This window comes from Amblyomma americanum, chromosome 3 (assembly GCF_052857255.1).
Source record: "Amblyomma americanum isolate KBUSLIRL-KWMA chromosome 3, ASM5285725v1, whole genome shotgun sequence".
NCBI lineage: Eukaryota > Metazoa > Arthropoda > Arachnida > Ixodida > Ixodidae > Amblyomma > Amblyomma americanum.
Genome location: NC_135499.1, coordinates 129,906,830 through 129,920,235, shown reverse-complemented (window position 1 = coordinate 129,920,235; position 13,406 = coordinate 129,906,830). Strand labels below are relative to the sequence as shown.

The following is a 13,406-nucleotide window of genomic DNA, read 5'->3' as shown; positions in this document are numbered from 1 at the left end:
GGGGATAGGGGTTAGAAAGATGACAGAGAGGAAAACGCAAAAAAAAAGGAACGTGCACACATGGAGGCACACACGCACAAGGCGTTCCAGTTAGTCTTTCACACAGGTCGGTAAATCGTAAGAAGCGCAAAAGCGCTTGCACGGCCTTCTTCTGCGACGGTAGGTCCTTTCGATGTTGTAGAATTCTTTTTTTCGGAGGGGACACAAACTCTGCTTTAAGGGTATGACGGTGGGCGCAGCTGGCAAAGGACACAGCTAACTGGAGAGACACGGAAGAGTCATTTGCCCTGCAGTGCGCGTAGTCAGGTTGATGATGATGAATAGCTAATGGGTTAATGCCCATATATATGTAGAATCCGTGATTCTCAACTTAACACTCATAGACCCCTGGGAGTCCTCATACCGCTCCTGGCGCAGTGGTGCAGAAGTTAAGCGATGCGCCACTTCCCTACGATGGCAGGTGCTGCCAGCGGTGGGACTTGTGTGATCCACATTGCTTTTCCCAGCAACCTCACGCGGCGAATCATTAATTTCACTGCCTCCTGCCGCGATGCGCACTTTGCTCACAATTCAGTTGGCAGGTTGGATGACGCCACAAATTCACGTGACCTAGGGGGCCCGCTTGCCTTCTATGTTGCTTCTCTGGACATTTTTCGTACATTTTTCGCTCACGTTCAACGACGCCGAAGCCGGTGGCACCGACGACGATGCCCGGTTTTCTGGGACACGAGTTATCGCGTTAAGGAGCGCTAGCGCACATACACGGCTACAAAGAACAGCTATACAGCTTTCACAGAAACTTCGCAGTTGAAGAAAAGTTCGTCCTGGTCGCGGGTTCGAACCCCGTACCACCACTCATGCGGCGCAGTCGCTCTAACCACTAAGCTAAAAAGGACGGCTAACGGATCGTAGGGCGAGAACGCATTGATCAACAATAAGTGGAACGGGGTTAGTCCAAAGGCGGATGCTAATGAGCAATTACTCCCATATTACTAATAACATCCTTGCGGCGATTCCCCCAAACATTGGACTGACTCTTCTAATAGTACAAAGAAAATTAACTTGTCCTCTTAGTCATGCGCGTTGATCAGCGTTTGGACGATGAACGTTGTTGGTATCTCATTTTGCCTTCACGTTTATTTTGATAAGAGCACACCTTTGTAATTTATCACACAACCCACATAAGCAATGCATTCATAGGTGGTCACCTTTATTAAATCTGCAGCTAAGCGGGTCGCATCTCTGCCTCGTATAGAGCACATTAAGCTTGAAACCTGAAAACGTCGCGTGCGATGACTGGTGCGGACATAAATCGCATCTTAACGCTGGACTTAATAGTTTATTCCTCTTGCTCGCAATAAGGACCCATTCAACAGACCATCCTACCAACTTAATTCAGGTGAATGAGACCACGTTGTCGGCAGATGCATTTATTTGTCCTCGACGACCTTCCTTTCCTAGGTCTCAATCACATCAGTGCAAGCTTGCTCATCCACTTAGGTCACTGAGGCAGAATTCCCCAAGATTAAACGGAAGCAACTGATGCACACCACATCTCGGTCTTATCTTCTCCAGCACCAGTGTGTCTGTCAAGAGCGAATAAAAATAACCTAATATTTCAGTGGTCTCATCTCACTGGTCCCATATTTAATGAAAATTTGTTTATCCAGCGCGATAAGCGCAAATGAACCGAATAACGAGAGCTTTCGGCGAAAACTATGCGCAAGACCCTTGTGAAGCATTATCCTCCAGATGCCGGAGGAGATTGTTTTTTACTTAAAAATTGTTCAAAACCATTTCCTGTAATGGCAAACGGCAACGTGCTCCAAAGTTTGAGAATTGTAGGCTAATCAATACATGACAGGTCTCTGGGCGTGAATGCAGACATTTACTCGCTTATTACCGAATACTCAGAACACGTTCTAAATAGCCATACTGCTTTCTACTGAAGTAAATCTATCCCGGTGTGCTGTCCTTAATAGGGGCAAGAAAAGCACATCGTCTCGAGTACGTGAGTTGTAACTGTCGCGACTGACGCTACGGTGTGTGAATCGCAAGTCTCCAAGCAGCAGCCGCATCAAATCCGGGGGCGTAGTAAAACTCAGCAAGACTCAACAGGATGCAATTAAAAATATATATACGTGTTCAATCAGAAAATCCAAAATAATTCACAGGTTAGTTGAGACTGCTGCCTCGTATCTCTTGAAGATTATATGAGCACGTTTTAATAATGAGGATTAAAGAAGTCACAAAATGTGCTCCGGCCGTTCAGCCAACCGCGCACCAGGCGGCGAGGCCCGCACTGCTGCCGCTCAGTAGCGGCGGGCACCTGGCGGCTCGTCGCCGTTCGAGAGGTTGGTGCGGCCCGAATAGGCGACCGTGTAGCCGTACTCGTCGAGCAGGTAGTAGGCCAGCCCACCGATCGCGTAGAAGAACACGTACAGGCCGGCCACGAGGAACACCACGAGCCAGCGGTCGTTCTCCTGCTGCACGCTGAACACAATCTCGTTGGGCGGGGACTCAACGTGCTGCGCGTGGCGGAGCCTCTCGAACACGTCGCCCATCCCGGGCCGACCGCCGGCGACGGCCGCCTCGGAAGACTTCTCGACGACGCCCGGGACGGCCTCCGGCGAGCCGACGTCATCCTTGGAGACGCTCAGCAGCTGCGCGTCCTCCGCGGATGCGACACCGCTCCCTTCGCCCTCGGCGGTCTCCTCCTCTTTGTCGTCCGGCGGCGACTCGTCATTGCCTTCGACGTCGCCTCGTTCCGCCATGTCGTCGAAGTCGGGTGGCTGCCTTTGACGAGACCGGCGTCCTGACACGAGCCCTTGGCGGCGGCGCGCTGAGCTTGCAGAGTCACTGGCCTTCCTAGAAGGCTGGTAGTCGGCCCAGTCGTCGCCGTCTGAGCCAGACCGAGGACCGAGAGCGAACGGAGAGAGGTCTCCTTGAGTGGGCTCCTGACGGGACAAGACTGTTCCGCCGCTGCTGCTGTCGCTTGCGCTCTTCCTGCTCTAGCTGCTGCTGCTGCTGCTGCTGCTGGCCCCCGTGCTCGTGAGATCGCGCTTCTCGAGAAGCACGTGCCTTGGATAGGCTTCGAAAGACATGGTGCGCCCCTACAGCGCGACCTTCGCCGCGGCTGTCTCTTCTTCCTCTCGCCACAGCTACCTACATTAAATCATACCACCCGTTAGGATAAGCTGGCTTCACGTACAATTTCCTGGTTTCGTACGAGCGAACGAGACTGAGAGCAGCCTCTTCGAGCTGTGAAACTCGGAAATGACGACTTGCATCTTAGCACAGTTGTCATGAAACGTACGCGTTGTTCCTCGCTAAAGAACAAAGAAAAAGCCATCAATGGCCTCACTCACTTTTCGCGGAAAGTACCATGTTTGAACTCACAAGCCGTAATTGTAACCTACAGGCGGGATCGTGTTGTCTTCGTACCTGCCGCTGCCGTGTACGCACCGCAGGCTGATTTTTCGAGCGACCTCGCAAGACGGTGCTGCGAGCGAGCACGAAGCAGCAGTCCGCTCGGACGAGCCGATAAGAAACTCTGCGAGCGCACTCACACATATGCAACAAGATAAGGCCCTCGAAAGAGCGCCACTCCGCCTATATCCGATGTCACTTTCATTCGAGCTTGTTCGACGTCTGTTTACTTACCCACGCAACGATGTGAGGCCACCACAAAAGAGATGTCGCTTTGCCGTACACGCCAAGAGAAACTTTGATTGGTGACACCCTATGATTGTCACGAGTGAGTGAGAGACGCCGCGGCAAGAAATGAAACGACTAAAGAAACCACGGCACGCAGTGGACGAAACCGACACAGACGCGGGGAGAGAGCGAAGCCGACGGTGCAAAGTGCGCGCGTCTGCGCGGAAGCAATAATCGTTTACGTGGAGATGGAAGAAAAGCAGACGGCGTGGGCGCACAGCTCCGGGGACCCAAGTGCGTGTGAATCCACGGCCGTGAAGATACATGGCCGCAACGCACCCGCGGGGCGAGGAGGACGGTATGCAACGGCGTCCCCTCCGTGCGGCCGCCCCCCAGGGGAGACAAAGGGACTCGAGCTTTGAATCCGGTGTAGCAAAACACGCACTGAGGCTGCCCTCCTAGGCTGACGCATTCCGGCAACGATCCGGACCGTCGAGCCGCTCCTTCGGCTACGCTCCGCAGGCCCCGGCGAGGTCTCCTCTGGCGACATTCCTCACCACCATCCACCTTGAGTGCCGATCGGACTACTTTCACAAATTTCCATTCGACTGCTACATGGACTCAACAGACTCTAACTAGAACTATTTGACGCTATTCTTAACACCACCTACGTGTAGAAACGCTGCCTGATTTGTCCATGCTCATCTATGCGATGTAAACCCTTTTTATTATTTGTTTTGTAGTTGACGTTGATTGTTCCATTAAATGTTGTTTTCGGAGACCTACACCTCCCTGGTTCTGACTCACGTACTAGACAGATAGTGACAATGATACTGCAGACATGCGTTCCCAAGCTATAACGGTTCTCTTTCTACGTGAGCCTGCCACTTTGGGGAAGGCCTAGCGCAATAATTTTATTGGAAACCTCTGATTAAAGTCTTGATTTTAGATGTCATTCTAAGAGCGTTCCCACACTTCGCAAACTTTTTAAGAATCTACGAAGACTTAACAGAGTGCTTGAGTGCCCCACCATATCCTAGGAAACGGTAGTCAGTGTGCTGTTCAGAACATCTTGATAAGCTTGGACGTAATATCTATAGGCAATTCCGTCATTGTTAACATAAGCTGGCTCGGTATACACGTGCCCAAAAATTGGTGCTGCGTCTGTCAACTAGCGTCGACGTATTTATTGCCTTCTACAAGATGTTTAGCTAGAAAGCATTTAATTTAGCCAGCAAGGAATCGTTAATCAAAATTTTTGATGACGAAGTAAAACGTCAGTATAAAGATTTTGTTACAGAAACCTCACTTTTTGTCCAATGTTAGCCTGCGTTAATGCCTGATACCAGCCTTGAGAACTCAGAAAAGGTTTCCCTAAATATTAAATACCTATCAGGCTATGCCTTGCTTAGCACACGCTCTGACGCCTTCGGATGTCGCTTTGCATGACAGTGAACGCCTCTGTCTATTCGGAAAACGACAAGCCAATGGTGGCGGTTTTCTCCCGCCTAAGCCAACTAATCGCCTGAGCATTCCTAGCGAGCTGTAACGCTCGCACAGCATGAAACAGAAGCTTTCGCCCTCGCCCATGGGGAAACGACTGGATGATCTCTAACAATTGTACCAGACTCTGCGCAAGCCTGCCGAGACTTCACAAAGAGCAGAATCTCCAAAGTGGCGGCAACCCTGCTATATAGAAGCGGCTTCTCTACTCCGCTTTTCAAAAATGCCAAGTCACTTGGATGATTCCTAAAAACTAGGCGGCGAATGGTCTAGCTCGAGCACTGAACAACCGAGTGTACCATATTGATGGTCTCGTAGGCCTTCCCCTAACCTACGGAGACTGCCTAGAAACCTTCAGGCTAAGCACGAAAACATCCCCCCCCCCCCCCCCCCTCTGAAACACCCCACCACGGAAGAAGCCATATCTTGGCGACAGATCCAGACAAACTCATATCCGAACCTGTACTCATACAGTTTGTTTTGTAGCGATAGCTACATTACGGTAGCATTTCGAGCCTTCAGCGTGGTGGCGCCGCCACCACATGGTTCATCACGTGGTTGGTCACGTGACCAAGTTGCACTATCGCGTCACTTCAGGTTTAACCAGAGCTAAACCACTGCCAATTTTTTCTCTAACCATTACCTTAGCACATGCCCCTGAAGCTGTAGTGGTAAACTTTAAAAATACCCCACGTATCGTTCGAGCAGTGGGAGGCAGCACTGTACGGCAATGATTCTAAAGATCAGCGCAAGCTCATCAACTGCGTCAAGGCGACAGTGGCAGCCACATGAATTCTGAAATAAGAATGCCGACCACCGACTCTTCAAGACCTCTCTTTCGCTAAACAGCTTTCAGTCAATCAATCAATCAATCAATCAATCAATCAATCAATCAATCAATCAATCAATCAATCAATCAATCAATCAATCAATCAATCAGTCAAACAAACAAACAGGCAGTCAGTCAGTCAATCAATCAATCGATCGATATACCAATCAATTAATCAATCAGTGAATCAATCAATCAATCATGCTAGTGTTTTTGTGTCTTATGATCACGCGCGTTTTTTTCAGTGCACTTAGAGATGCAGATGCACCAAGAGCGTTGAGTTGAACAGGACCGAAGAGAGCCTTTTTTGTTTTATGTCGACCTCTAATTCGTTTTTTTTTTCAGGAGCCGCTGCTAAAATACAGTAACTCGTCCTTTTTTTTTTTTTTGTAAGGAGCAGTCTTAAGCCACGCTGGTAGGACTGTCGCGGATTCACGAATGCGAACATCGTGGCGTATGTGACGTAAATGATCTCGCTGTGCACTTACACGCCACCGCATTTCAAAACGGTTCTTACGAAATAGTTTCACAGCGTGTTAACACCTTCGTAAGCAGCACAGTGCGACTAGCTGTCAGAAGCCAGATTATTAGTCTTACAGTATCACGGTATCTTGCAGTATTAGTCTTACAGTAGAGTATTCCGTGCGCAGGCTGCGACCATGAGTATGTGGGTGAAAGTGAAACTTTGTGCAGAGACTTAAACAGCACCGCGACGACGCTAAGAACACGAACTTATCATCCCTGCACTCGTCGAGCACTCTGCTATCAAAAGGAACGAGATAGAAGATCGGAGCAAAGCGCGCATTTTGAAAACAGAAAAGAATCTTCGAAGCCGCCTGTATCTAGAATCCCTGATAATTCAAGCAACCGAGAATACAATTAATCGCAGTGGCGGTGCGCTGCCTAACGCATACGCCCATTGCCTAGGGCATTTCTTCATGCATAAAGAGAATAAATAGTGAACAAGGCTACCGTGCGGGAACCGAAACTTCAATCATTTTTTTTCTTTGGTCGATGTTCCTCTTGATCTTCATTAGTCGTCTGCTTTCTGCTCAAAAGTATATACGCTTGTAAGCCTGTTGGAGGCAACCCCGCGCTGTAGAACGCCAGTAATAAAGAAAAAAAGGCTAACGTTTCCATTATCCGCTAAAGTTATTATTTTTGGGAACGTGTGATGCTTGTTTATTCATTCACTTATTTGGCACCTACATGGTCTTGTGAGATATTACAGGAGGTGGCGATTTCACAAAGTCCAGCTTTCTCGGGCGCATGAAACAGTTTATACTGCCATAGAAAACCAATAGGGAACGCTTTTGACGATAGCAAAAACGTGAATAGAAAAAAAAGTACAAGACTGCCGTCGGGCGATCTGCAGATACGTTGGTTGTTATAGTGACATCTTACATTACATGAAAAAACTGCGTTCATAAACGGTTTCCCGCTCAAAAATGCTTTTCTCCAGAATTGCTGGGTATGGAGGAATAAATACAGTTTACGCACATAAGGCGCAGTAAAAAACATCACTGCGTGAAATGTAAACGTCAGGCGCAGAAGAGGTGCTGTGCTGCACTGTCGAAACGAAAAGGAATTTTTATAACAATTCGCAGAGCTTTAGCTGATCGTCTCTTCGTTGCGACAGATAGATAGGACGAATAATGTGATTGTCACGATCAATTTCAATTTTATCGTTACACGTTTTATTCACAAAAAAAATTGAACCTCGGATACGTTCGGCAATCTTGATATTTCTTCAACAAATGTTTTGTTCAGCCAATTTTGAATCGAGTAGCTTCGTGTTCACTTTTATAAAGTACATTTTTAACTGTCCTGAAATCGTGTATGGCATAAATTAATGAACTGGAAATGAAACTGAAAACTTGACGCGAAAGCACACGATTATTTAAACAGGCAACGGACATGCGCTTATTGAAGGAACTTTATATAAACTTTATAAGTAAGTTACTGAACCTTCTAAGGAGGAAATCAAGAAGAAACGCAACCTTCCAGTGATATGAATAAAACGCTTAACCTGCCATAAGTAAAAACTAAAGAAAACACCTATACCATTTGTCTCTTCTTAAAGCAACACGATTAATCTTGAAACTGAAAAACTTAACTGCCATCTCTCATGATGCAATGTGAGCCGATTCTTTCAGTACTTGGTGTCATCTCTTAGACTCTACACGAATCAGCCACGACTTGTAAATCGTGCTGCAAAATTTCAAATTCGTGTTGAATGTTGATTGCGTTGTAAAGTATACGTCATCTCCAGCCTATCGTGTTGATAACGCAATATTTCATGTTGTGACAGTGTAAAGTAAAACGAAAATTGCTCATGATGGGAACCTCGGTTCACGCGAGAAATGACGAGAGCACCCCGTTATCTAAAACAGTTAACAATCACACACTGCCGTTTTAGTGATAAATAATTCGTTATGCATAGTAATTACACTTCCGCTCATTTTATAGCCACAGAACTTGGAAAGAGTAAGGCTGCGCGGTAAAAACCAAATGCTTTAATAGAATTTAAAAATATGCTGTCGAATACGAGTCGTTCATTTAATGCCGCTGTCGAAAAGGAGAAAATTCAACCAACTGGGTTGAACACGAAAAACAAGACGGACCACTTGCTGTCAACGAGCGTGTTGTCACTTTGCTGACTTGCGATACAACTGTACAGCACATGCTCCACAACTACACATGCTAAAGAAAAATTATTTTCTTTTATTGGTTTTTTGGGGTAAGGAAATGGCGCAGTATCTGTCTCACTTATCTGCGGACACTTGAACCACGCCGTAAGGGAAGAGATAAAGGAGGGAGTGAGAGAAGAAAGGAAGAGAGAGGTGCCGTAGTGGAGGGATCCGGAATAATTTCGACCACCTGGGGATCTTTAACATGCACTGACATCACACAAAGAAAAATTGGGAAATTGGTTTTTTGGGGTAAGGAAATGGCGCAGTATCTGTCTCACTTATCCGCGGACACTTGAACCACGCCGTAAGGGAAGAGATAAAGGAGGGAGTGAGAGAAGAAAGGAAGAAAGAGGTGCCGTAGTGGAGGGCTTCGGAATAATTTCGGCCACCTGGGGATCTTTAACATGCACTGACAGGACACAAAGAATAATAATAATAATAATAATAATAATAATAATAATAATAATAATAATAATAATAATAATAATTGGTTCTTGGGGAAAGGAAATGGCGCAGTATTTGTCTCATATATCGTTGGACACCTGAACCGCGCCATAAGGGAAGGGATAAGGGAGGGAGTGAAAGACGAAAGGAAGAAAGGGTGCCGTAGTGGAGGGCTCCGGAATAATTTCGACCACCTGGGGATCTTTAACGTGCACTGACATCGCACAGCACATGGGCGCCTTAGCGTTTTTCCTCCATAAAAGCGCAGCCGCCGCGGTCGGGTTCGAACCCGGGAACTCCGGATCAGTAGTCGAGCGCCCTAACCACTGAGCCACCGCGGCGGGTAAGAAAAATTGGGAAATTGGTTTTTTGGGGTAAGGAAATGGCGCAGTATCTGTCTCACTTATCTGCGGACACTTGAACCACGCCGTAAGGGAAGAGATAAAGGAGGGAGTGAGAGAAGAAAGGAAGGGAGAGGTGCCGTAGTGGAGGGATCCGGAATAATTTCGACCACCTGGGGATCTTTAACATGCACTGACATCACACAAAGAAAAATTGGGAAATTGGTTTTTTGGGGTAAGGAAATGGCGCAGTATCTGTCTCACTTATCCGCGGACACTTGAACCCCGCCGTAAGGGAAGAGATAAAGGAGGGAGTGAGAGAAGAAAGGAAGAAAGAGGTGCCGTAGTGGAGGGCTTCGGAATAATTTCGACCGCCTGGGGATCTTTAACGTGCACTGACATCGCACAGCACACGGGCGCATTTGCGCTCGTCTGTAATTGTGGACGCAGTTTCTCGGACCACGCTGGTAGAAATCGGTGCGACCCGTGCGAATTTCCAGACCGCAGGAAAATTGTCTCCAGCAGGGATTTGAGGCGGTGCATGAACTTTGCAGATAATCTGCAGATTTTGGCCAGTGAAAGCATGAACAAATAACACTTAAAGAGGTTCTTAATTATTAAGCTAGGTATTTTCTCTTAGATGCTGAGTGAGTAATTTAGCAACCTTCGTTCCTGAGGCTGCAATTGTCTTTTTCTGACGTGCTTTTTTCTATTTTGTCTGTAAAAATTCGAGTTCAAATCAACAATGTTGCCCTCGGCGCTTTCCACGCACTGGGCGAAAAGCTTGCCTCACGCAGGTATAGAATTGTCTTTACAGCAATCCTCACTGATACGAATTCGTCAGCAGGAACAGTTTACGCGGAAACCTGTAATGCTCCCTGCCAGTGTGAATAGAAAAAAAATACACACTTTCTCATATAGAGATGTAAATATATGGTTCTCACGTGTCCGCAAATATTATATGGAAAGCGTTGCTTTTATTTCAGTCAGTTAACTGATCAATGAGTCAAAGTTATTCGACATTGTTCCTTTTTCAACCTGTCAGTGCACTGTTTGAATGCTGCAATCGAGTTAATACCACATCATTTTTCGTTCACTACTAAACAGCGCAGTGGCACGGAAAGACCAACGATAACAGTGGCGAATATTTCTTATTACATCCAAATAACTTGGCTGACTGTCTCACTCACCATTGTCTTGGTTAAGTCTTCTCTGGACTGCAGTGGCGGCGAGTGACTGGCTTCGTGGACGGCGGCGGTGCGTCGGGCATAGTTCATCTGTGCCTCTCGACGTACTCCTGCCTCCGCCGCCACTCATGACCTCGCGGTGGATACGCGCGCGTCGCTCCAGCGGCGCCCACGTACAGGACACCCGAACAACGCGTTCCCGGAGCAGAAGGAGACAGCCTCGAAAGCCGAGCAACGACTCTCACAGCGGGAGGACGCCTCTGAAAACGCAATTTCGCGCAGAGCCAATAGAGCGAGCTCAGGCTGCATGCCTCGCGAGAGAAGCTGCGTCGCCTCCTTGGCACAGGCTCGAAACCTCGAGTCTGGCTGAGTGCCCTGAGTGATGTCGTACGCACGCAGGCTCGGCCCGAAGCGGCCTGCACGCCTTTCCTTTCCCTTCTTCTCCCTTTCTCTCACCTCCCGCTCGTCGCGGCGGTCCTCGGAAGAAGAGAGGAGAGAGGCATTTCAAAAGACGCCGCCCCGCCATTGGCTGAAGGGGTCGTGACGTAACGAGATGGCGCGTTCATTGGGTGTGGTGGCCCTTTAAGAGGGGCGACGGCGAAAAGTGGAACCGCGATCAATGTAGTACGCGCGCCGTTGACTGCGCTGTCGGGACCCGCTTGAGAGCACTCCTTGCACAGCGCACTGGTTTGACAGCGCGCGAAGGCAGCCTCTTCGCGAAAGCGCGCCCGACTCTCGGCGCCGAAGTTGTTATCGCTTCCTTTTATCTTGTATTATCAAGCCGTGCTTTTGTTTCGCTTTGCCTTGTAAATATGGTTCATGAACTCGAAGATGAGTAGAAAGTGAGTTTACATTAAAATATATAACACGTTGGAACTGTGTGTTTTTCTTGGCCATTTATTTCTGTGCAGAGTCAACTGCAATTAGACGACACGGCTGTGCCAGCACGTACTAATCGCTTGAACTGCAATATAATATGCCCGGGAAGTACTTTGGTCTGGGCCAGTTGGTTCATAGCTGCAGATTATGTCAGGACGGCGCGAAAAAACAAGGAAGAGAGGGCGCCAGTCCTGTTGTGTTCTTGTGCCTCTCTCGTCCATGTTCTTTTCGCGCTGTCCTGACATCATCTACAAATATGTCCGGAATGGATAAGTAAAACGAATAGCAAGAAAGCAAGCAAGCAGTACACCTACCACTCTAGCATCCTGTCCCGCCCCCTTTCACCCTTCGACAAAACATAAAAATAAATGGATGGCACACATAAGCTCCGCCTTAAGGATACGACGCGATAGCATTGACGAATTGAACCCCACACATGCGGAAGTGGTCATTGTTAACTTTACATTCATAGGTCCCTGGGAGTCCTCATATTACTCCTTTCGCAACGGTGCAGCGGTTAAGGGATGCGCCACTGCCCTGCGATGGCAGGTCACTGGTGGGTCTTGTGCCACCCAAGTTGCTCTTCCCGAGCAACCTGTCGCGCTCAATCATTACTTTAAGAGCCACCAGCCACGGTGGTCAGTTTGCTCACAATCAATCCCAACCAGGCCCCCTTGGTCAAGTGGCCTAGGTGGCCCACCTAGGTTGTTTCTCTGGCGGGTGTACACTTGGGCCACCCTACGCCACCCTGTTTTACGCTCACAACGCCGACGTCGGATCTTCTCGGTAACGGGGCCTTTAACGGTACCGCTTTAAAAGCTCACTTTCCCGTCAACACTGTCTAGCGAAGAATCTTGTTTACAAGATTAAAACTTGAGCTAATATAGCTTCGTGCAGAGACACACAAAAAAGCGTTGTTAATGCTACTCGACTAGAACTTGCGCTCGCAGGCAGCAACGACGTTATCCCGCTGGTAGATATACCAGCACGTTGCAAGAGCTCTACAAGGTGTCAATTTCTTCAACATGGGCGTTGGCAGCGTAACTAGCTTTTTCATTAAAAAACGAGGACAATGACTTTAGAATTAATGACACACCAGGACGTTTCCATTACCTTTTACTCTGCGTAGAGAGGTTAGCAACCTTGCCTACAGCGCCCTAATGGTGTTCTGCGAAAAAAATTAGGAGAAATACAACCTTTGTTCGTAAAATTTCAAGACCGATTTATTTTCTTCTCTAGAAATGATTCCCCAAAACAAATGTTGTTCCGTATGCGTAGCGCCAGCTTTTCGGGTTAACCTGAGTTATTTATGTTAATTGCTGTGGCAGCAGCTAGATTTCTCTACATGTAGGAAAAATACGTTGTCACTAGTCGTCTGCGCTTCTACTGTGAGTGAATGTGAAGAGATGGACATCCACCTCGTAGAGCGTGTAAACATAAAATGCTGAGTGAAGCTTGGCAAGACAGCCACACAGACGTATAAGCTCCTTCGTGACGCTTACGGCATCGAGACATTATCGCGGGCGCGAGTTTCCGCGCGGCACAAGAGGTTCGTTTCGGGGAGAACGTCGGTGGAAGACAACACAAGGCAGGGACGCCTTTCAACCTCATGGAATGAAAACAACGTGGCTCAGATCAGGGAAATCGTACAGCAAGACCGCACCATTACAGTGCGCATGCTATCAGATGCTCTCGGCATTAGTAAGACAACATGCCACCAAATTTTGTGTGAGAACTTGGGGAAACGAAAGCTGAATGCCAGACTTGTGCCGCGCTCCCTCACACAGGACCAGACGGACACGCGGGCATCAGTGAGCGCTGATTTGCTCTCCGAGGCACTGAAGGATGCTGCATTCGTCGACAGCATCATTGC

General features: G+C 48.0%; 1 protein-coding gene across 2 annotated transcripts in view; it reads right to left on the bottom strand.

The window, feature by feature from the left end:
- LOC144124924 (uncharacterized) overlaps nt 1-11,026 on the bottom strand; it is a 33,321-nt gene extending 22,295 nt beyond the window's left edge. The window contains exon 1 of one of the 2 annotated variants that reach the window (XM_077657873.1): nt 10,658-11,026. In XM_077657873.1, the coding sequence (XP_077513999.1) occupies nt 10,658-10,744 (87 nt within the window). In that variant the 5' untranslated portion in view covers nt 10,745-11,026. Of the gene's footprint in view, nt 1-3,444; nt 3,602-10,657 lie in introns of those variants that run through there. The other variant, XM_077657872.1, reaches the window with a different exon arrangement.
- Nucleotides 11,027-13,406: the final 2,380 nt, after the last annotated feature.